The 23469-nt window shown below is 40.3% G+C and overlaps 2 protein-coding genes across 3 annotated transcripts in view; one reads left to right on the top strand and one right to left on the bottom strand.

The window, feature by feature from the left end:
* The window catches only part of LOC149242002 (pentatricopeptide repeat-containing protein At5g67570, chloroplastic-like), a 274597-nt gene that overhangs the window by 135963 nt on the left and 115165 nt on the right, over positions 1 to 23469 (top strand). The window lies entirely within an intron of this gene.
* On the bottom strand, positions 1882 to 2942 carry LOC149242003 (uncharacterized). The gene is made up of 2 exons (XM_089374115.1): positions 2815 to 2942; positions 1882 to 2683 (listed from the first exon to the last, which is right to left on the bottom strand). Exons 1-2 carry the CDS (start codon positions 2940 to 2942, stop codon positions 2179 to 2181), a joined length of 633 nt encoding a protein of 210 aa, XP_089230241.1. The 3' UTR covers positions 1882 to 2178.

Raw genomic sequence — 23469 nt, 5'->3', positions numbered from 1 at the left:
TGCAACAACACCCTAGCTTTAACAACACCAATTGGAAGGATGCACCAACACCTTGCTAGCATCAATCTACTACCCTAGCATCACCCTGATGTGTTCTCAGGCACCAACTTGAATGAGACTTCAATCTCCTTCTTGCACCACCCTACCACCCTTAAGATGAATGATAGAAGAAGAATTTGTGGGCTCTTGTACCATGGATAATGACCCACTTACAATAGCATTCAATTATTCTTAATTATATTTCACTATTGTTTATGTTACTACATGCTCATATCACAGATTATATACACGTGTTTCAATACATGAAGGTTTTCGATGTCATCAACAAATGTTGCCAAAATTGTTACAGTATCACTGTCTTATCACTGGTCAGATATGGGTTCCGTTATCGCTCAAACTAGCAGGGGTCCTATGAGGGGATCCTATAGAGCAACTACTAGATCAAGTGGCAACAATGGAGTGATAACCCATTGTCACCTCAGCTAAATCTTCCCGCTCTTTACGAACATTCATTGATGAGAGGAATCACGAGCATAGATAGATCAATGATAGGATGCAGAGTGATTCCTAAAGCATATTCACAATAGAGGCTCAAATAATTGGCTTACTTTCTTTGGAAGCAAGGCGATTGGCTCTCTAAGAAGGGCTGAGGGGATACCTAGACCTAGGTGTGGAGAATATCCCTTAACAAGATGTATCTTAGACCTAAGAGTCCTAAAGGAGAATTAATTTCTATGTAATCCTTGTGGAATTTGAGTCACATAGTTGTGGGACCACAAAGAACCCAAGTGGACTCGAACTAGGTCAAGGGTGTGGAGTTGATCAACAATAGATAGACTTGACCAAGTTAAGGAGAAGAATAGGATTAGAGGCGAAATTTTATGTTGGAATTTAAGTGCAGTGATCCAAATGAAGACAGTAACCCAAAGGAACCTAGGGAGAAGAATGGTCTTCAAGCGAGGGCTTGAAATATCTCAAGATTCCACCTTGGGATCGACCTCAAATTTGGAGGACCTCCCAAGAAGACCCCAATGCAGTGGTTGACGAATTTTCAATGGCTAGAAATGATTTTAAGTGATGCTCTAGGAGGCCTACTAGGTTAGGGCTTAGAAAAGGAGGAGGTGAAAAATAGTTTTCTTTTTGTGATCACCTTTGGACTAGACTAGTGCCTACCCTATTGGGAGAATGGTGTCAATGCAAATCAATGTTTAGAGATGTCTTATACCCAATCAAGGAGTCTCTTAGCAACTTCGCATAGCCCTAGAGGCAACAAATAAGTAACTAGGAAATTTTATACTTCTTTGATGCTGCAATTGATGACTTATCAAGGTAATAATGAAAAATCATATATCTATAGGACATTTGTTCACCATACTTTGCATGAAACATATGAAAAGCCCTCACAAAGACATGTTTTAACAAATTCGCATTTTTTAAAGGCAACTACACTAGCTTCATGAGCGAAAAACATTCATACATTACACAAGTGACAATACATGTAAAGTAGAACATGAAAATGACACAAGTATAGCGAAAATCCTCCAATCATCAATGTGAAAAAATATCGAAGCTCCAAGACCAAAGATAAGCTTTCCAAACATCGAAATGCATTTAAAGATCCAATTCATCCATCAAAGAGGCTAGCCGAAATTCTCAAGAAGAGATAGTCCAATCCAAAATTGTGATGAGAGAAATGAATGAGCCTCTCATCTATTTATACAATCCATAAGGGGGTTCGAATAACATAAATGGCCTAATTAAGCCCCAAATAATAAAATAATGTACAATAGTAACATGACTCAGTGTTGCACACATCGCGATCGGGATTTAATCGGCGCCGGGAAAAAAGCGGAAAAAATCGTTAAAATCGGGAAAAAATCGGAAAAAAGCGGGAAAAAATCGTTTGGCACAAAAATATTCATTTTTTTTCAATTTTTTTAATATCTAAACCATCTACAACATAAAATAAATACATTGACACATAAATATGATAAAAAAACTAATATATAAGATGTTTAATATCATTTCTAGCGCTAAAATCACACATAACATTGAATCATGTCCTGAATAGTAAGTCCTGAGTCCCAAGTCCAACTCAGCCTCAAAATATCAACAAAAAATATGATAATGTATCTCATCATGTCATAATGTCATATACAATAAAATGAAAGTCTAATCCTATTGATTTCCTCTGCCCCTCTTGCGAGAAAATGGCACAACTTTCTCTTTCCCTCTAGATGTAGAAGCTGGTGCCTGTGGTGGTGGAAATGGCAGTGGAGTCTGACGTGCTCTAGAAGCTGAAGAACTAGTAGTAGCAGCTATAGGAGGCTGAGGTGGACGGAGACCACGTCCTCTACTGGTGGTAGTGGTAGCCCGGGTAGCCCGGGTAGGCGGTGTCACCTCCTCCTCCTGCTCCTCCAACTCCTCCTCCTCCTGCTCCTGCTCCTGCTCCTGCTCCTCCTCCTCCTCCTCCTCCTCCCCCTCCTCCTCCCCCTCATCCTGCACTAACCAATCCTCAGTGGGATCCATGAGAGGCCTCTCGGTCTCAACCCTCCATTCAGCAGTGGTGTCAATCCCATCCAATGAGATGGCTTCCGTATCAGGTGTCTTCTCTAGTTGTTTCACCCACAATCGAAGATTGTAGTAGACATAGACCATGTCATTAAGTCTATGGGACTCCAACCTGTACAAAGTTCATGAAATAATAAATTAATAATTAATAATTAATATTATAAAAAAAATATTGTTTAAAACTTTAATGAATTCAAAAATTTATTTGGAAATTTGCAATATTTTAAATGTTTAAGTGTTAACCTATTGCGCTTCTTGTTGTGTATTTTTTCAAATACACTCCAATTGCGCTCACATCCCGAGGAGCTGCATGTTTGGCTGAGGATGCGTATGGCAAGATTTTGCAAAAGGGGTACTCTGCCACCATACATCTTCCACCATGCGTCTACAACAAAATTACAAATAAAATTTTAAATAAACATAAGAAAAAAATGGAATTTGAAGAAACAATGAAATTTGAAACAAAGTTACAAAGTACATACTACAAACTAAAAAATACCTGGCATTTTAACCGTCCTATCAATGACAGCCATATCAAAGCCAAATAAGCCACCTGACAACTTATATTGCTCAATTTGTCTAGAGATCTCCATACGTTCTTCTGAAGATCTCACCATCTTCTGGACACAGGTTAATAATCCTTCCACGACCTCAACATCAAAATTAAACCCACATGCATAAGAAAATGCAGGGTTCAGGAAAAGCCCAGCAGCATGAATGGGACGATGGAGTGTGTTGTTCCATCGCTCATCAATGACCTTCCATAGAAGGAGTTGTCTCTGGAACCCATCATCTCCCTTGTCATCATAGTAGGACCGAATGGCTTCTTTGGCCCTGTCCATGGCTTCATACAAATAGCCCATTGCGGGCTTCTCACCATCTACCAACCGAAGAACCTTTACCAAAGGTTCAGTGACAGCGCACACCTCCTGCACTCCCGCCCAGAAGTCTTCTTGGTATGAAACAAGTCTGCAGACGGCCTCTCCTTCTGGTTTGCGGCTCATTGGCGAAGAATGCCACTCCTCTGAAACAAACATTCTCTTCAAATCCCACATAGAATTCAAGAGGGATTGAAGAGATATGAAACTCGTCGCAAACCGTGTAATGGCGGGGCGCACCAACTCTTTGTTGTTGGTGCATTTTCTCATCAAGCTAAGCACAGATGTGTGATTGTAAATAAATTTTGTGATGGTTTTTGATGAGTCAACAGCCTCTTTGACAAAGGGAATTTTCCCTATGTCCTCTAACATCAAATCAATACAATGGGCAGCACAAGGTGTCCAAAATAAAGTAGGATGCCTGTCCATAAGCATTCTACCAGCAGCAACATAATTTGCAGCGTTGTCCGTTATGACTTGGACAACATTTTCTGCACCCACCTCCAAAATAAACACATCCAGCAAATCACATAAATCTTTTGCATCTTTGATTTGATGAGTTGCATCAACAGATTTGATAAACATAGTCCCCAAGGGACAACTAACCAAGAAGTTTATAAGGGTTCTCCCCTTTTGGTCAGTCCAACCATCTGACATAACAGTGCATCCTGTTTGTGCCCATGATGCCCTAAAATCCTCCAATCTTTGGGTGCAGTCACGCTTTTCATCTTGAAGAAGCCGGCCTCTGAAATCATGAAGAGAAGGGAGTTTGTACCCCGGCCAACACTGGCAACAGCATCAAGAGTAGGTTGGAAAAATGGATTATTCCTTATAATGCTGAAAGGAATATCACTCCAGAGGAGAAATTTTGTCATCAACTTGTCAGCTTTTTCTTTTTCAGTTCTTTTCATCATTGAACCGATAGTTGGTTGTGAACCAGGTGTGGTTCGAGGAACAAAATATGATGATGCAGCAAACGGATTGACTGACGCTGCAGTAGAACCTGTGCCACTTGGCCCACTTCCTTCAACTGACCTTTTTAGTTGCCTTTTGAGTTCTTCTTTGGCGTCTCTAGTGTGCTCTAATTCTCCCAATGCTCTCATGGCTTTTTGGATAATTTCAGCATTTGTCTTTAGACAGGGCCCCACATCACGTCCAGGGATTTGTGCAAGGTGGAACTTCAACCTGTACACCCCCCCGAATATTTCCTTTCCACACAACTTGCAATACAAGTTTTGTCTATCATTCGGAGTTTTAGGGTCACCATATTCCCAGAAAGGATCCAATTTCCTTGGCATGTTTGTTTTTGAATTTTGAATTTGCAAACCTATGGAAAAATAAGGATTAGGAAATAGGAATTTAGGATTACATAAATGATAATAGTAAATACAAATTACAATTTAGCATTTGCAAAATTACAAGCTAATTATTTCCAAAATCCCAATTTCTAAACCCAAGTCACCCAACCAAATGCCAAAAAACAATGAAAAATAAAAAAAAATAAACAATGTTTAAAGAAAATGAGAAAATAAAAATCAAAAATTGGTTCTCATAGTCATAACAAATAACCCATCCCAAATCAATGAAAAATTTCCAAAAATTCTTTAAAAACAATGAAAAACAAAGTTTTTATTGAACCAAAACAAAAAAAAATTAATCTACATACCTGGTTTATGGACAAATTGGCGATCTTGGCTTGGATTCCTCCTAAAATCGCTTCGATTCGCTCCCACAACCGACGGCAACCCTCTCCCTCCCTTCTTCTCCTTCTCCTCCGCGGCGGACTGCTGAATGAATAAAAAAAAAATCGTTTTTTCCATATAAAACCCCGCTGCCCGCGCCCCCCGCGATTTTAACCGAAAAAATCGCGATTTTATCGAAAAAATCGCGATTTTTTCGATAAAAATCGCTATAAAAAAAATGGGCGATTTTTTCGATAAAAATCGCGCTTTGAATCGGCAAATTTAAAAAATCGCGATTTTCCGATTTTATCGCGATTTTATCGCGATGTGTGCAACACTGACATGACTTGGTGACAAACCCACCAAGATAGCTCAATAATACAAAGAGAAGCCTCTCAAGAGGGAAAAATAGTATAAACAATGAGTCGTTGGGCCATTGAGGAGACCTAGTGGATTCCAAAGTGAGCTAATATGAGAGAATAGGCTCCAAACATAGTGATCAAGAGGGTGGCCCCTTGATATCCAAGCAAAACCAATGTGGTGTCCCCAAATGGGTGTGGGGGCACAGTGACATTCTCATGGGTCCCCAAGTGAATCGATGATACTTGTATATTGCCGAGGGATCCATGAAGTGGTAATCTTCTTTTTGCTATGGTGGAGGCCCATGGCTCTCAATGCTCACCCTTCAAGTGCCAATATGACCCTCTGGAGGGCTTGGACTCCGTATAGGGAGACCAAACCCCAAATGAAGATCCACTTGCAATCCTGTATAATATCCAATGTGTCTCCTCGTCTTCCAGTACAACAAATCATTAAAGTAATTGAGTAAAAGAGCTTACAAATCATGGAAAACAAGTGGACACTTCATAGTGGCATGTCCTTCCATAGTGGGCTTTGGCATGTACAGGTGTCTCCAAGCTCAATAAAAGGGTTAACCAAGGACTCTATTAGGTGGTTTCAACCTTTAAAGGGGGTGACATGTCCATGGTACATCCATCAAGTGGTAGGTGGCATGTGATATAATGATGGAATAGAGTGGGGATCAGGGGAAGGCTCCAAGCCATATGCCACAGTACAAGGGTAACTATAATAGGGGAAGCCCACACTTGGGTATATGAGTGTAGGAGGGAGAAATCGTGGTACATGAGTTACCCCAACCCTCGTTTTTCCACTCTTTCTTCATATGCCTTTTTCCAGTGATTGATTTTTCTTCATAACTGCTCAAGGCTCCAGGGGATGAGAGCATGATGTGTAAGATATAACATTGATTACTTCCTTAAGGTGGGGAAATTCATTGCCCACCAGGGGTTGGGACCAATGTTATCAGAACCAAACCGGTGATCGAACCGAAAAACCTTGTGGACCGGGAACTGGTCGGAACCGGACCAGAACTGGTAAAAAACCGGAAAAAAACTGGTTTACCAAAAACCCATAAAATATTCATATTTTTAAGAAAAACATATATATTCATGTGCATCCATATGAATCCAAATCATTTATACACAAATATGCAAAAGTTCTCATTTACATAGCATGTAAGGGTGCACATAACCAAAATTTCATCGAGTGCAATCCATCTCTGAACCGAAAATACATCAACAAATAGGCTCTAGATGACCTCTAACATCCAAAAACAATCATGCTACAACAAATGCCTATATATCATCAAAACCATTGCCTATATTGGGGTCTTCGTCATCAATATAACCATTTAGGCATTAAAATAAGATAGAAAAAACGTAGCATGTCATGTCAAGATTTTGTTTGAGTGATGGGTACATTTTTAGTACATAGAGGAGTTCGATAACCAATGCCACTAACATAAAAGTACATAGAGGGCTTGGTGTACTTTATTAAATACTAGTTCGATACCCTCGTACATGACAAAATCCAATAAAAATGTTGCAATCCCCCCAATCCTGAAAAATTGTTAAGTCTGCTAGATTTTGAGTGAAATCTAAAATTGTACTTTCTCCATATGAAAGCCAATGGCATTGGAACCACTCTCAAACATTTTGAGTCATTTCATGGTAATGTTAAAAATTTAAGTAAAAGTGACATTTTCATCCTTTTACTTTAAGAATTTAACATTACCATGAATTGCAAAGCAATACTAGGGCCATAGGCTTGATTATTAGGCTAAGGGCCATAGGCTTTAATATTAGGTTAGCCTAGGGGAGAATTAGAAGTGGGCCAACCAACTGAAAAATTCAAAAAATTCAAAAAATATATATATATACTTTTTTTTACGTTGGATCTGATTCTGAACCGGCCGGTTCGGTATCGAACCGACCTATTCCGCTTCGGAGACCCGGTTTGAACCGGTTTTGGGCCAAAAACGGCTAGACTGACTGGTTCTAAAACAAGGTTGGGACAATCATGGGTTCCTTAATGATGAAAGGGGTCAATATGAGGGACCTGAGGAACTAGGGTGATGGCCATAATGATAGGCGTAGAGCTCATGTTCGACTTTTGCCCACGTGCTAAATATGTTGTCCTGCCTATCTTTTGGATTTTATGGTACATTTCCTACTGAGAGTGGCCAAAATATGCTTTTTTTTTTAGCTACATCAACCTTCGGACATCGTTCTAGGCCCAACCCAAGGTGTGGACAAGGGGAGGGGGAAACTAATTCCTTGTGGACCCAATGGACAAATGTGGACTCAGATGGGAAAAGTGATGAATGGGGTTATAATAAGCGGAGGGGACGTGATGTATATGGTGTCAGGAAGCGGGGCCACGCAACCAAAATCGGGTTTTCCCATGTAGTGTCATCCCCAAAGCTAGTAGCCAGTAAAGGAGATCCCACGGGACTAGGATACAAGGTCAACGATCAAATTGGGCAAAGGAGACAAGAGTATAGACCTAACCCACTCTTTTTGCCGAATCCCCACACTAATCCATGCCCTAAAGTGTTTATGATAAGAAAACAAAGATACCCAACTACACGATTATAAGAAACAATAAAATCGAGACTGGATCTGAGAATTGAGCTGGAGAACATTTGGGTGGGAACTGAAGCTTTGCTACCTTCAATGGCGATCATTCCTATTCGGCTTGCAGGGACTTCCTCCCTGGCTCATAATCGATTGCTCGGTGGAGATAGCATGTCGGCAGGCGCACCCTCTCCCCGGGGAATAGAACCACGTCAGGAAGAGGTAACAACTAGTTTTATTCATATAAAAGATGGGTTTTTATGGCTTAAGACACACTTTCTAGCTCTCGAGCTTCCCAGCGGGGGCACTGTCCTCCTGTTTGCCTTGTCTGAGCGTCCATCACGACTTCTCCTACCACTGCTTGGTGGAATGGTGGCTAGGGCACTGAGAAAGCCGAGTTTTGTGGACGACATACCATTTCCTGTCCTGCATCTGCCTCCCCCTGTCATCTGTTTGTCCACCAACTGGATGCTGCGTGCGTGGTTCCGAAAGCTTGGTCTTTATGCGCCCGGGTTCCAATCTGCTCTAGATATTTCCTGTGCGCAGGAAAGGGTAATGTCTACAGAGGGCCACATTTTTCCTGGAGCTATGACAGAGCACTCAAATAATGACCCTAATGAGCCAAATCTGGAAGTAGCAGGAAGCGGAAAATATACAAAAATCTGGGATGTAGTGTGTCCAGTTGGAAGTTTGCCCATTACAACGGATTGTATCCCCATCCCGCCTGATGCAACTTGCGTAGGTGAAGAATGGATAAACATTTTCGTCAAAAAGACTGGGGGCAGCCATCATTGTATGAGGCTTCGAAAGGGGCTGAATATACAGGAACTAAAGAAGGTAATACGGAACCAAATTGGGATCCCCACCATTTACCAAAACCTGATTTTCTTTGGTTGCTGTCTACAGGACCCCCTCACTCTTCAGGACTATGGTATAAACGATGAATCAACTGTAGAAATTTCTGTTTTCCCACCCCGGTTTTCAATTTCTCCTTATTTCTCCCATATAATTAAATGCCCTTTCCCATAACCATACATTTAACAAGCTGAAAAAAAATAAATTTGCTGAAAACACAAATTCTGGAAATTTTACAGAATGCTGGAAATTGCAGAAATAAAAATCAGGAGTAATAAACAACCATTAAAACACATTTAAATACTGAGATTTTTGGTCAATGTGACCCTGGAAAAACCCCCTACAACTCTTGGGGAAAACCAGTTTGAGAGCTCTTCTTTATTTCTGAAAATTGCCTTTTACAGTGAGAAATTTTCAGCAAAAAATCAGCAAGCAAATTTACAACTTATCTCTTTTCCCATGCTTCACAGCAAACTGGAAATTACATCAAACAGGACAGCAATAAATGCTGTACGGTCTCCTCGATTTTCGTGCCCACTTTCAGCATTAAATGCTGCTGTATGGCCCTAGTTTTGCGTGCAGAAAAACCAGCAAACTGCTCCTCGATTTTTGTGCAAACCTCTCCTCGAAAATCGTGCCAAAATTTGCCTTTCACTGTGTGCTAAATCAACTGTACAAATCTGCTCAACTGCTGCCTTGGAATGTGTGCCAAGCTGCTGTCTCCTTCTCCTCCCTGCTCAGAAATCTCTCTTGCTCTCTTGCTCTCCTTCTCCCAATCTGCTCATGAAAGAATTGAATCGAATGTGATCTTTTCCTCCTTTTCCTCCCTTAATATAACTCCAAGTGACTTTTGGGTGATCCAAGTGACTTTTGGGTGATCTCTAAATCCAATGGCTGAAATAGATTTAGATCAATGGCTGAGATTAAATGCTCATTTAAATCTCACTTTTTATTTTTTAATTCACCCCACTTTAATAAAGACCCACTTAGTCATTTATTTTCAAAGTCACTTTTCCTTTCTAATTTTTCATTGACTTTATAAAAGTCACTTTAAAATTAGACTTAGTAACTTTATCACTTAAAGTCACTTTTAAATTAGATTTAACTTTATAAAATTATAAAGTCACTCTAGGAGAAAAATTAAATTCTTTTGGACACTTTTCCCTAGGCCAAAGATCAAAGCCGAAGGGAACCACCTGTCCTCCGGTACCAAATTTCAACACTCCCTCTTACCGAGGAAGGTGTTCCTCACCACACCCATCTTGTCTCTGAAGTAGACATGCTTGCCCCGTGGTAAGGCTTTGGTAAGGATATCTGCAACCTGCTCATCAGTGGAAATATACTCAAGCTTCACAACTCCCTTCTGAACATAGTCTCTGATGAAATGATATCTGATCCCGATATGCTTTGACTTGTCATGAAATACTGGATTCTCCGTGAGTTTAATGCAACTCTGATTATCACAGTAAATCACTGAAGGTCTCAACGGCTGACCAAATAAGCCAAACAACATCTTGCGAAGCCAGATAGCCTCACAACTAGCTAGACTGGCTGCCATATACTCTGCTTCCGCTGAACTCAGTGCTACTGACTGCTGCTTCCGGCTGAACCATGACACTACTACTGAACCCAACCCAAAACAGCACCCTGAAGTGCTCTTCCTATCAGAAGCACAACCTGCCAAATCAAATTCAGTGTATCTTGCCAATCTCACTCCATCTCCCTGCCTGTAGTCCAGACCATAATCCACTGTCCCCTGCAAGTACCGCAAAATGTGTTTTGCAGCCACCCAGTGAACCTTCGTAGGCTCACACATAAACTGACTCATCGTGTTGACTGCAAAACAGATATCTGGTCTAGTGTTGACCAAATACATGAAGGAACCAATCAGCTGCCTGTACAATGTGGGATCCACCAACTCGGAATCCGAAGCATGAAGCTTCTTCCAGTTGGTGATCATAGGTGTCGACATGGGTCTACAATCCTCCATGTGGAATTTGCTAAGGATGTCCACAATATATTTCCCCTGCCCCAGGAAGAAATGCCCCTCCTCCTGCCACACCTCCAAACCCAAAAAGTAATGCATCAAGCCGATGTCCTTCATCTCAAACTCCGTCGCAAGATCTCTCTTGCAGTGCTCTATGAGTCTCTCTGCACCTGTAATGATCAAGTCATCCACATACAACACCAGAATGAGAGGCTCCTCACCAATCACAATAAAGTAAAGGTTCAGATCTGCCTCACTCTTTGTGAAACCCATCCCCTGCAAATAAGTATCTATCCTGGAGTACCAAGCTCTGGGAGCTTGCTTCAGGCCATAAAGGGCCTTCTTCAGTCTGCACACATGGGACTCCTTCCCATGCACCTCAAAGCCCTCTGGCTGCTCAATGTACACCTCCTCCTGTATGAAGCCATTGAGAAATGCAGTCTTTACATCCATCTGGTGGATCTTCCAACCCATCTTTGCTGTTATCGATATAATGAAACGGATCGAAGTATATCGAGCCACGGGAGCGAAGGTCTCCTCATAATCAACTCCCTCTACCTGGGAGAACCTTCTAGCCACAAACCTCGCTTTGAATTTCTCAATGCTGCCATCTGCAACATGCTTTACCTTGTAAAGCCATCTGGAAGTAACCACGGATTTGCCCTCAGGCCTCGGCACCACCTCCCAAACATCATTCTTCATGATAGAAGAATACTCCTCCTGCATGGCCTCTCTCCAGACGTGCTGGCTAGTTGCCTCCTCATAGCTAGAAGGCTCAGAGTCAAGGATGCTGGTAACCATCGCCATATAGCTACAAAACCTCTCAGGTGGTCTACTCTCTCTGACCGGCCTCTTCGGCTCAGCAACAGATGTGGCATCTCTCAAGGTGTCCTGAAGCCACTCGGGCTTTCTCTCCCCTGAGCATGCTTCTCCCACCGGAGAATGAAACTCCTCCTCATCATCATCAGTAGCCTGAACTCCTGACTGTCTGTCTGCTGTCCTCCTGCCTGCACCGGAACCTATAGAAGCTGAGGCACCGTGTGAACTGTCCATCAATGGACTCCCTGGTGAACTGCTCTGTGAACTGCTCTACATGCTGCCCGGCGCACCACCCCTCTGGCTCGGCGAGCCACTGCTCACTGACGGACCTGACATCCTCATAGATGTACCTCCGGATGCTCCTGATCCCCTGGATCCCTGCGACTGACTCAACTGCTGCTGAGGGTCTGGCTGATCCAGATACTCTAACTCCCGTGACCTCCTAAAGGCCCTGTCCTCCTCGAACTTCACATCCAGTCTGACAACAACTCTCCTCTGTGCAGGAATGTAAATCCGAAAGGCCTTTGAGGTCTCACTGTAGCCCACAAAGATACCCTTCTTTGCGGTGGGCTCTAGTTTGGTCCTCTTCTCTTGGGTATATAGGAGTATGTAATGCATCCAAAGATATGAAGATGACCAATATCAGGCTTCTTCCCAGAGAAAGCCTCCTCCGGAGTCATGTGCCCCAAGGCACGATGCAGACTCCTGTTCTGTAAGTAAACAGCTGTGTTGCAGGCCTCTGCCCACAAGAACAATGGCAACCCCTGATCATGTAACATGGCTTTGGCAGCCCCTATGATGGATCTGTTCTTCCTCTCCGCAACCCCGTTCTACTGGGGGTTGTAAGGAACAGTGAACTCCCTCCTAATGCCTGCCTCCACACAATAGTCAACAAACTCTCCAAGGGTGTACTCTCCTCCATTGTCCGACCTCAAGGACTTGATCTTTCGACCTGTCTGAGTCTCCACAAGAGCTCTGAACTCCTGAAACCGCTTGAAGACCTCACTCTTGGTCTTCAAAAAATAAATCCAGGTCCTCCTGGAGTGATCATCAATGAATAAAACATAGTACTCATATCCACTCAAGGAAACATGAGACATCCGACCGCTCACATCGGAATGAATCAAATCAAGTATCCCCGTCGCTCTGCTGTCACTGCTGGGAAAAGGGGATTTGGCAAATTTGCCCATCGCACAACCTCTGCAAGTATCAAAGTGATCAGTACTGAAATCTGGCACACCTGTAGTGATCTCCCGCAATGCCCTCAATGTTCCATGATACATATGTCCCATCCTGCGGTGCCAAATCTCACACAGCTCAGAACTACTAGCTCTGCTGTCGGTACTACTACTCAATGCCAAAAGGGGCTGGAATGCAAACTTGTACACCTTTGCATGGCGTACACCTATCACTCTAGCTGAATCAACTGGAGTGCCCCTGGGATACATCAACACCTGTCCTCCCCTGAACAGTACCTCATATCCTCTGTCCTCCAAAGCTGAGACAGATATGAGGTTCTTCCTCATCCCTGACACATAAATAACCTCTGACACCTTCAAGGGAGGTTTGGACTCCCTCTGAAATGTCACTGTCCCCACCCCGACTGCTCTAACAACTCTGTCATCACCGAGTACTACCTCAATATCAGTGCCACTCTCTGAAAGCTTTGAGAAGTACTCACGGACTCCTGTCATATGACGTGAAGCCCCACTGTCCACATACCAGATACCTGAAGATGCTCCGCTAATCGAGGGAAAAGCATGCTCCCTCTGAACCTGTGTGGCAAGTGATCCTGCACTAGAGGACTCACACGTAGTGAATGCAAACTCTCGGTCAAAACGACCAGCAAAGTCCTCAATCTCTGCTGAAGCTGCCACGTCCTGGTTCTTCCCCTTCTTCTTCTTCTTCTCCGGACACACAACTGCATAGTGTCCCATCTTTTGACAATTCCAACACTTCACCTTGGAATAGTCCTTCTGTGTGTTCCCCTATTTACCTTTACCTTTGCCTTTGCCCCCACCACTGCTTATGGAAGCCTGCTTCTTCCCTTTGCCTTTCTTGCCTCCTGCCACCAGTGCTACATCCTTATCCTGCTCAACTGGCTTGGCTGCCCCAAGCTGACCTTTTCTGATCTCTGTCTGAATGCAATCATCCCAAAACCTCTCCCATGTGGGAAGGGTCTCATGTGCACAAACCCCATCAGCAAAGTTCAACCATGAACGGGGGAGGCCATTCACTGCAATCCACACCAACTCAGTGGGTGGAATGGCCTCTCCAATCGCTGCCAACTCATCTCTCACATTAGTAATCTTTGTGAGATATCCAGCTGCACTATCATTACCCATCTTAATGTTCTTCAGCTTCTCCTTCAGGGCCATCTTCCGGTTCTCATTGGTACTCTGGTAGAGATTGGACAATGCTGTCCACATCTCATGGGCATTGCTCTTTCCTCTCACATGAGGAATGCAATGGTCTTTGATTCCGTCTAGAATCAGCCTCTTACCCTTGTTGTTCTTTTTATTATAAGCTGTCAACTGAGTAGTATCAGTGGGCACAACAACAGGGTTCTGTGTGGTATGCACCATGATATCCCAGAGTTCTGCCTCCTCAAAGATACTCTGCATTCTCTCCTTCCAAACACTGTAATTTATATGCCCATCCAACCTATCCTCCACCCTCAATCCCAATGACATCCTGCTGTCCTAAAACTGAAAAATAACACTGCTGTAGTAAAGATAAAACTGTTGTTTATGAAAAAATCAGCTTGCTGGAATTTTCTGAGTGAAAAATCAGCAACTGTAATTTTTCCTTTTGCTGTCCCAAACTGCCCTTCAGCACTCAAGCTCTGATACCATGTAGAAATTTCTGTTTGCCCACCCCGGTTTTCAGTTTCTCCTTATTTCTCCCATATAGTTAAATGCCCTTTCCCATAACCATACATTTAACAAGCTAAAAAAAATAAATTTGCTGAAAACACACATTCTGGAAATTTTAGAGAATGCTGGAAATTGCAGAAATAAAAGTCAGCAGTAATAAACAGCCATTAAAACACATTTAAACACTGAGATTTTTGGTCAATGTGACCCTGGAAAAACCCCCTACAACTCTTGGGGAAAACCAGTTTGAGAGCTCTTCTTTATCTCTGAAAATTGCCTTTTACAAGGAGAAATTTTCAGCAAAAAATCAGCAAGCAAATTTACAACTTATCTCTTTTCCCATGCTTCACAGCAAACTGGAAATTACAACAAACAGGACAGCAATAAATGTTGTACGGTCTCCTTGATTTTCGTGCCCACTTTCAGCATTAAATGCTGCTATATGGCCCTCGTTTTGTGTGCGGAAAAACCAGCAAACTGCTCCTCGATTTTTGTGCAAACCTCTCCTCAAAAATCGTGCCAAAATCTGCCTTTCACTGTGTGTTGAATCAGCTGTACAAATCTACTCAACTGCTGCCTTGGAATGTGTGCCAAGCTGTTGTCTCCTTCTCCTCCCTGCTCAAAAATCTCTCTTGCTCTCTTTCTCCTAATCTGCTCATGAAAGAATTGAATCGAATGTGATCTTTTCCTCCTTTTCCTCCCTTAATATAACTCCAAGTGACTTTTGGGTGATCCAAGTGACTTTTGGGTGATCTCTAAATCCAATGGCTGAAATAGATTTAGATCAATGGCTGAGATTAAATGCTCATTTAAATCTCATTTTTTATTTTTTAATTCACCCCACTTTAATAAAGACCCACTTAGTCATTTATTTCCAAAGTCACTTTTCCTTTATAATTTTTCATTGACTTTATAAAAGTCACTTTAAAATTAGACTTAGTAACTTTATCACTTAAAGTCACTTTTAAATTAGATTTAACTTTATAAAATTATAAAGTCACTTTAGGAGAAAAATTAAATTCTTTTGGACACTTTTCCCTAGGCCAAAGATCAAAGCCTAAGGGAACCACCTGTCCTCCGGTACCAAATTTCAACATCAACCATTTTCCTAAATCTGCATCTGCGTGGAGGTTGCAATGGAGACAGCTCAAAAAACTCTAGCTCTTTTCGTGATGCAGTCAAAGGAAAAGGCAAACTGCAGCAGAAAACAGCACCAACACCTGAGTTACCAGGTCCCTATATAGTGGAACAAAAAATGGAATCCCCTTCGCTCCAAGTGCATCTACCAGAGGTAATTGAACTACATACGGAACTATCCAATAAAGCTGTCATTTGTAGATTCAATGGTTACTAGCCAAAATCCATGGACAACAAACTGTGATATACATTTATGCTCAAAGGGTTTTTTCATTGTTGGCTTCAGCTCAGCCCAAGATAGAGACAGTGTTATCAATCAGGGGCCTTGGTTTTGGGGCAATGCTGGCCTCTTCATCACTCCTTGGTTCAATGAATTTGATGCAAACACTATGAAAGTTTCCACAATACCTGTTTGGGTGAGGCTCCATAACCTCCCTCTACACTTTTGGCATTACAAAGTTTTATCAGCTATTGGGAATTCCCTGGGGAAATTCCTAAAAATAGATGAAGACAGAGTCAGCAAAGGAATTGTCACTTTCGCCAGAATTTGTGTGGAGGTGGACCTGAGTCAGGGACTGCCTGATCACATCACATTGAACTACAACAATTCATTGAGGAATCAACCACTCGACTATGAGAATACTGCTTTCAGATGCCGCAGCTGCCTGCAAACTGGACACCTCCAATATAATTGCCCGCTGACCAGAAAGGACACCAAAGGAAAAAAGGAACAACAAAAAAGGCCTAAAGGCTGGCAACACACTGATCTGATGGAAGAAGAGGACTTGCAGTCAGAACCGCCAGAGAACCAAACAGAAACTGGTTTATACATGGGTCAACAATTGTATCAAGATGATTCTGCCCCAGATACTCATATGGAGCCAAAAAATATTCATCAGCAACTAGAACCTCAGTTGGAAGTTAGTGGAATAAAAAGAACTTATGGATCGGAAGGATCTGAATCCGACAAAGAGATACCTTTGAACACACCGGAAAACCAGTTGGCCATTATTCCACCCACTTCCGAATCGGAGGGTTGGAGGAGGGTGGAGAAGAAAAAGGGCAGAAAAGCATAGGCTTGCTGATAGTTATTTTGTTTTTTATTGTAACTTTTTTGTCCCCTTCATGGACAATTTTGGCATATGCTTATAGCATCTACTACATGTAATTTTGTCATATGAATAAAATTACGGATTTTTTCCTCGGAAAAAAAAGATACCCAACTACACAATGAAAAGCCATGCCTTCGGGGTTGAAGGGCCCACCTTCAAATATACAATCATAATAGATGGGCGAGGGACCACATGACTAGCTTAGATGGCAGAGATAATGGCACGTCGAGCTATTTGGTGGCTGCAAGGGGTTGCTGGCAGCCAACTGAGGACCATCTAGGAGAAAAAATTTCTCCTATGGATACCACCTACGGATGGTGGGTAATAGGTTCAAAACTTAACCAAACAAGATTCACGTCTATTCCTTAAATACTATTGTAGATCATCCTTTATAAACCACTAACTTTTTGTCCTGAATCTAAATATTGCAAGTACAACCTCAACAATTTAACAAAGGTAAAGGCTTTGGCTCAAACCTCAGATTTACATATCCAATGAAAGATCAAACTAAGTCTTGTTGCACAAAGTATGCCTCTTCTGCCGTTGTTTTACTCTAGATTTTCCCTTTAGCTCTGGCTTGAACAAACTTTGAGTTTCCCCTTAATACGAAGCCTAAACAGAATTTGATGCATCCCTTCCTCTGTAGCCTAAACAAGCCCCACTTCTGCTCTTTTCCTGCAACCTAAACATGCCTTAACTCGCCCCCCTGTTTGTGCCTTGAATTGGTCTAACTTGGCCCCCTGTTTGTGGCTTGCATAGGCCTAACTTGGCCCTTGTTTGCAGCTTTCACAGGCATAACTCAATCACCTGTTTGCAGCTAGCACAAGTCTAACTGGGTCTCAGATTAACAACCCTGCCTCCTCAAACTCATCTTTCCAAGCCTTACTCAACGCATCACCATAGAAAGAGAGAATAAACATGGAACCTAGAAACACTAGATAATTTAGCCTCTGCTCCAGATATGTAATTCTGCCCTCGGCCTCAGAGGATTCAGAATAATTCACATGAAAGAATGATGCCTTTAGTTGGGATCACAACTGCTCCATATATAGTTGTGAAAAGAGGGAGAGGGCCGACCTTCCCTAACAAATTTAATTTCAATTTCATAATTAATCCCATGATGAGGCTTCCATAGGCCTAACTTGGCCCCTGTCTGCGGCTTGCACTAGCCTAACTCAACGCCCTGTCTGCGGCTTTCACAAGCCTAACTCGACCTCAGATTAGTAGCCCTACCTTCTCAAATGCATCACCACAGAAAGAAAGGATAAACATGGAACCCAGAAACACTATATGATTTAGCCTCTGCTCTAGATATGCAATTTTGCCCTTGGCCTCAAAGAATTCAGAACAGTTCACATGAAAGAATGATGCCTTTAGGGGGCCCACGACTGCCCCATAGATAGTTGTGAAAGTGCAGGGGGGAGGGGGGGTGAGGTAATAGGAGCACCGACCGGCCCTAATAAATTTAATTTCAATCTAATAATCAACCCCATGATGAGGCGGACCCGAGCTTCCTTTTCAAAATCATTTTCAAAAAGAAAATTTGTCTTTCAAGGGATGATTTGGTGAATATTTTAAGCATGAAGGGGTTGAGAGGGTCACCCTTTTTGTCACTGCCAAGACCCATAAAATTTGCCCAAAGTCCAATAATTTTTCATATAAATTTTATGCCAAAATTTGGACCAAAACATCATTCAATATGGGCACCTTGACCATGACTTCAAGGCTTCATGTTTAGGAGGGCATATTTCCTCAACTGTGAGGAGCCACATGGCGTGCCACCTACTATTGGAAATGACATGACAGGAACTATCAGATGATGATGTTCTAGCATGCATTTTCGCCATCATTTGTCATTACAAGATTTGGGAAAGTAGGGCTTCTTCTGGCTTCTACTAGAGTTGACACCATTGACAATCAATTTTCAACAATATGGTGAAGAGAATGGGTTACTCTTGAAGTGAAGCTGAGGGGTAATAGGTTCCACTACCTTGCCATTATATCTTGACTTATACAAGAGCATACATATATAGTCATTTAATACCATATGTATAACTTTACTCTTCTTTCATAGCAGAACGCTTTAAGGTCGTTCATTATTTATTAATTTAAGATTTATATTCAAGCACATCCATATAAAAAAATGATTATTAGTAAAAGGTAGAGCTAGTGTTGCATATGATTGAGTATTTTAATGAAAGACTAGGGCTTATCATGTTGCATTTATGAATATAATGTTTACCTCTCATAATAAATGCTATAATGCAAAATGTATTCTATATCAAAAATAAATGTTCAGTAATGGAAAGCATTCTGGACAGTGTTGACCACTCCATGTCAACTACCCTATAGTAGTATACCCCTTTTTTCGCAAAAGGGATTTCATCATGTTCTACTGGTCAGATCATCCATGATTCATCATCAGTCGACAGTTTGTCAATTTTGTAAACTCATTCTGTATGTTTGTAATGTAAATGTTTTTAGTAAGACCATAATATATGTAACAACCTAAGTAAAGCTATTATTTTGATGACAATTTTCATTCTAGGAGGTTTTTTGTCTCACCGATTCATTTGTGTTTTTAAACACAAATGATCGGCAATGTTTTTCCCTTCAGCCTCACCTCAAAGCTATGGTGGATTTTTGTCGTCAAGATCTTACGTAAGTCTTAGTGTTCTAGTCGAGTCTTTTGTAAAGTGATTTGGAATAATTTTAGCTAATTGACTAAATTATTTTATTACAAATCACTGGGTCTACTAGATCATATTTGAGTCACAGAATTGGGTAAATAATTGAGGGTCTCTTTTATGGGTTAAATGTAATTATCTTGTGTAAATAATATTTTAGCCATAATGCTAAAATATTAGAGGGCTAGGAAAAATAATTAATCCTCTCATGTATCAATTAATTAAATTTTTTAGCAAAAATAAATTAAAAATCATAAGCCAAAAATTTAATTAATTGGAGTCAAGGTTAAGTCTTTAGGAAAAATAAATTCTCTAAATTAAAAAATTCGTGGGTTCTAGAAGAATTAATTTTTGGAGGTCCTCCACCAAGGGAATATTGAAAATATCAAGGAATTTTGGACCTTTGGGCCTTGGTAGTTAATTCAAAGTCAATTTTTTGAGGAAATTAACTCAAAATAATTAATTTGAGTTAATTAAAAAAGAATTAAAAGAGAAATTCGCAAATTTCTCAAAAAATAAATATTTCGACGGTGGAGATTAAAAGATAATTAAATCTTTATCAACGGTCAATATTATTTTGACGTGAATCAAGCTAACTAGCCGTTTTAAGAATTTGTCTATAAACTAGAGGTCATTTGTCTCACAAATCATCCGATTTTTCGATCGTGTAGTTGCTCTTGAGGCTCTCTTGTAATATTTTCTGGAATAATAATAGCGCAAAGTCTTTGGGGTTTACATTGATGGTGGTGTTCATCTCCTGCATCTTATGGTAATATTGCTTTTAATGTTCTGCTGAATATTATTTTTTATAAATTGCTAACTAATAGCTTTGAAGAATAATCTATTGCACAAATATCTTGCATAGTTTATTGAGTTTAAAATAAGATTTTAATTTAATAGAGTTAGCAAGTATTTCTAATTCTAGAAAAATTACATTGTTATTTTACGTCTCTATTAATATGATAGTTTAATTTGAAACATGCAAAAATCATTTGAATTTAAAAAATTGGGCATTTGGGGAAGTCTTCCACTGGACCAACTGACTCCCAAGGCATAAGATCATACTTAGCTTTATCATACGATTTTCCTTTCGCAGGATCTTTGGGGCTAGTACCTCATTTTTTTAATTAATTATTTTTTATATTGTGTTAAATAGATAGATCTGGCTAGAAAGAGCTTGAATCTACAGATCTGAGAGCGGAGTTAGATCTATACTCCTCAGATCTGATAGATTTATATTTTATTTGTATAGATTTGAGATTTTTTGTAGGATAATTTTGAATTTCTAACATCTGGGTTTTGGGTTTTGATTTTATTTTGTAAATATTCTGGATCTGTGGTTTTTTGTTTGTTTGTTTCTCCTTTGTACAGGTTTGTTGACCTTGCCGTCTACACCTACCTATAAGTTAGTGAGAAAAGTTTTCAACTCCACAAGGTGTGGTTCGTGGCAAAAAACTCAGAGAAGGGGCTGTCAAACTAATCCCGACTCTCTCCGTTTGAGCTATCTCCTAGATTAGCTAAGGGGGGTGGTACCTAATGAAAAGTTAAGTTAAAAGAGGATGTGAGTTTCTAGGAGAATTGTTAGAGTTAAATAGATTCTCTCTTTAAGATTTATAAGAAAAAATTGCTATGAGCAATAACCATCATAAGATAAGCATGAAATACATAAACAACAAGTGCCTTCCAAGTATTTCTCTTTAAGAAATGAAATTGTATTTTGCTTAAAATGAAGTGAAATGCTTTCAAATGGAAAGCCAAAATAAACCTAAAAAGTGAAACAATAAATTGTTAGCACAAGATATTATAAATGCTTTCAAAATGAATAAGTCTACAAATCAAAGCATGGAAACTATCCTGCTCAAAAGGATAAAAAAATAACTCAAATGTTAGACCAAGATGACAACATGCAATTAAGTTTGCAATCCAAAATAATAGTACTTGAAAGTGAAATCAACCATTCATGACAATATGCAATTAAACCAAAAGATGAGTCAATTTCCAAGTACAAGAAAATTAAACTTGTTGCAAAATTAAAAGAGATTACATTGCTTGCATCCAAAGTGCCTCTTGAAATAAGATTTGTATGTGAGACTTTAAACCAAAGCAAATGTGATGGAATGTTGTTCTTGGTTTCATTTTATTGTGCTAAGAAAAAGTTACAATTGAACTCTAGTCCTCGCCAAAATATTTGGATTTCACAATGAGGAGTCAATAGAGATAGAGGGTCCCTAAAAGTCTATTCAACCAACTTAAGTTAGAAGTAAGTTTGAGTGAGGCTTGGAGCCTTCCTATACTAAAATTCCTAGATGAAATGAAAATTGTATTAATTCCCCAAATTAAGCAAATGCTTCAAAGAGAAATAGTTTGCAAAACTTGAGAGGTTAGAATGTAAATAAGCTCATATGTTTTTGCACCATTGAATGGAAAATAAACAAGTAAAATGGAATAGATTTCTTTAAGCTACAATTGTTTCAAATAAATGATAATGCTTCAATAGTTTTCATGACATATAGCATAAATTGACCAAGTAGTGAAGCATATACTTAAAGAAATTATGAAACAATTTAAACTTGCCAAAGTATGAAGTGTTTACACATAAAATGAGATTTCCTCAAGTTTACAATTTGGAAGCGTATGCATGTGGGAATTTAAATACAAGATTAGTAAAAAATTGCATGTGGAACGAATGTATTGATTTTGAGCATGCACAATATGAAATTGAAAAAAACTAGAAAGCTAAGAAAAACGAGAAGCAAGATTAGGCCACCCACAAGAATCCCTCCTCTAAATGAGCAAGGGGGATGCCATAGGAAAAATCCAATGTTCCACCAAGGTTCTGGGACGAAGGGGTGAGGGAGCGAGGATATGCGGGAGCGGCCTATGCAAAATCTCCCCACCAATTTTTAGGAAATGTGGGGGGATGTCAGGGTATTAAAAACTTATAAATATAAAATATAATTTATAAATTGAGTCCACTATGACAATTGGGTTTGAATTGAAAAGGTGCAAAGCATGAACATTGATATGAATATCATTATCTAATATCATATAAATTTAGAATTCTAATTTATAATCATATATCATACATTATGATTAAAGTTTAAACCATATTGATGTTCCGCTTCCTACTATGAACATTGAATATTGAATAGTGAATATTGACATAAAATTATAAAAGTCAAGTCTGATACATCATACATCAAGAGTCAAAATTTTATAGAGTTAGAATATCATAAGAACATCAACATATCAAAAGATAAACGAGCATAATTTTGCTCAAGCCTCAAGGTAATGCCCCGCTAGTCTCTGTATCTAGCTGCTGCATGAATAAATCAGGATCAACCATATCACCATCTGAATCAGAATCACTAGCATTCTCAAACATGCTAAGTGGCACACCAACCCCCATCTGTCTCTCATTAAGTCTCTCCTCCATATCTACCTGTGCATCATCCTCTGGATCAACATCCCATCATGTTGCTGGTCCCTTCAAATACTCAGGTGTCTTCCTATGTTCAAGACGTAGGGCACTATGCACAGAGACTAACTTCTTCGTTCTTTTAGAGGTAAGCTTGTTCCTTTTGATAGAGTGGATGAAGCTATATGTGGACCAATTCCTCTCTGCTGCAGAGGAACTAGGAACATCTTGCGAATGGAGTGAGGGGCCTTGGCGAATAATGAATTAAATTTATAAAAAAATGAATTGAAACCTTAAAGTATTAAAACTAATGTTAAATTTTAATTATAAACAAAAATTATTTAAAAATATTGGGCCCCTCGATCCCCCACGTCCCCCCACGACCCCTCACGACCCTCTTTTCGGAAACGACCCCTCAGCACAAGGAAATGACCCCCTGACACGTCCCCCTGCGCACCTTGTTTTTTGGGAGCGTGGGGAAATGACCCCTTCTCGTCCCTAAGTCCCCGGA

Source organism: Pinus tabuliformis, chromosome 8, assembly GCF_031772625.1.
Source record: "Pinus tabuliformis cultivar Carrire ecotype Pingquan chromosome 8, CPIR1, whole genome shotgun sequence".
In the NCBI taxonomy this organism is placed as follows: domain Eukaryota; kingdom Viridiplantae; phylum Streptophyta; class Pinopsida; order Pinales; family Pinaceae; genus Pinus; species Pinus tabuliformis.
Note: the sequence above shows the minus strand (reverse complement) of the source record. Positions and strands in the feature narration are given on the sequence as shown.

Coding starts and splice junctions, on each gene's coding strand:
- LOC149242003 (XM_089374115.1), bottom strand. CDS start 2,942: ATGTATGGTGGCAGAGTACCCCTTTTGCAAAATCTTGCCATACGCATC. Junction 2,684..2,814: donor CACAACAAGAAGCGCAATAG/GTTAACACTTAA, acceptor AACTTTGTACAG/GTTGGAGTCCCATAGACTTA.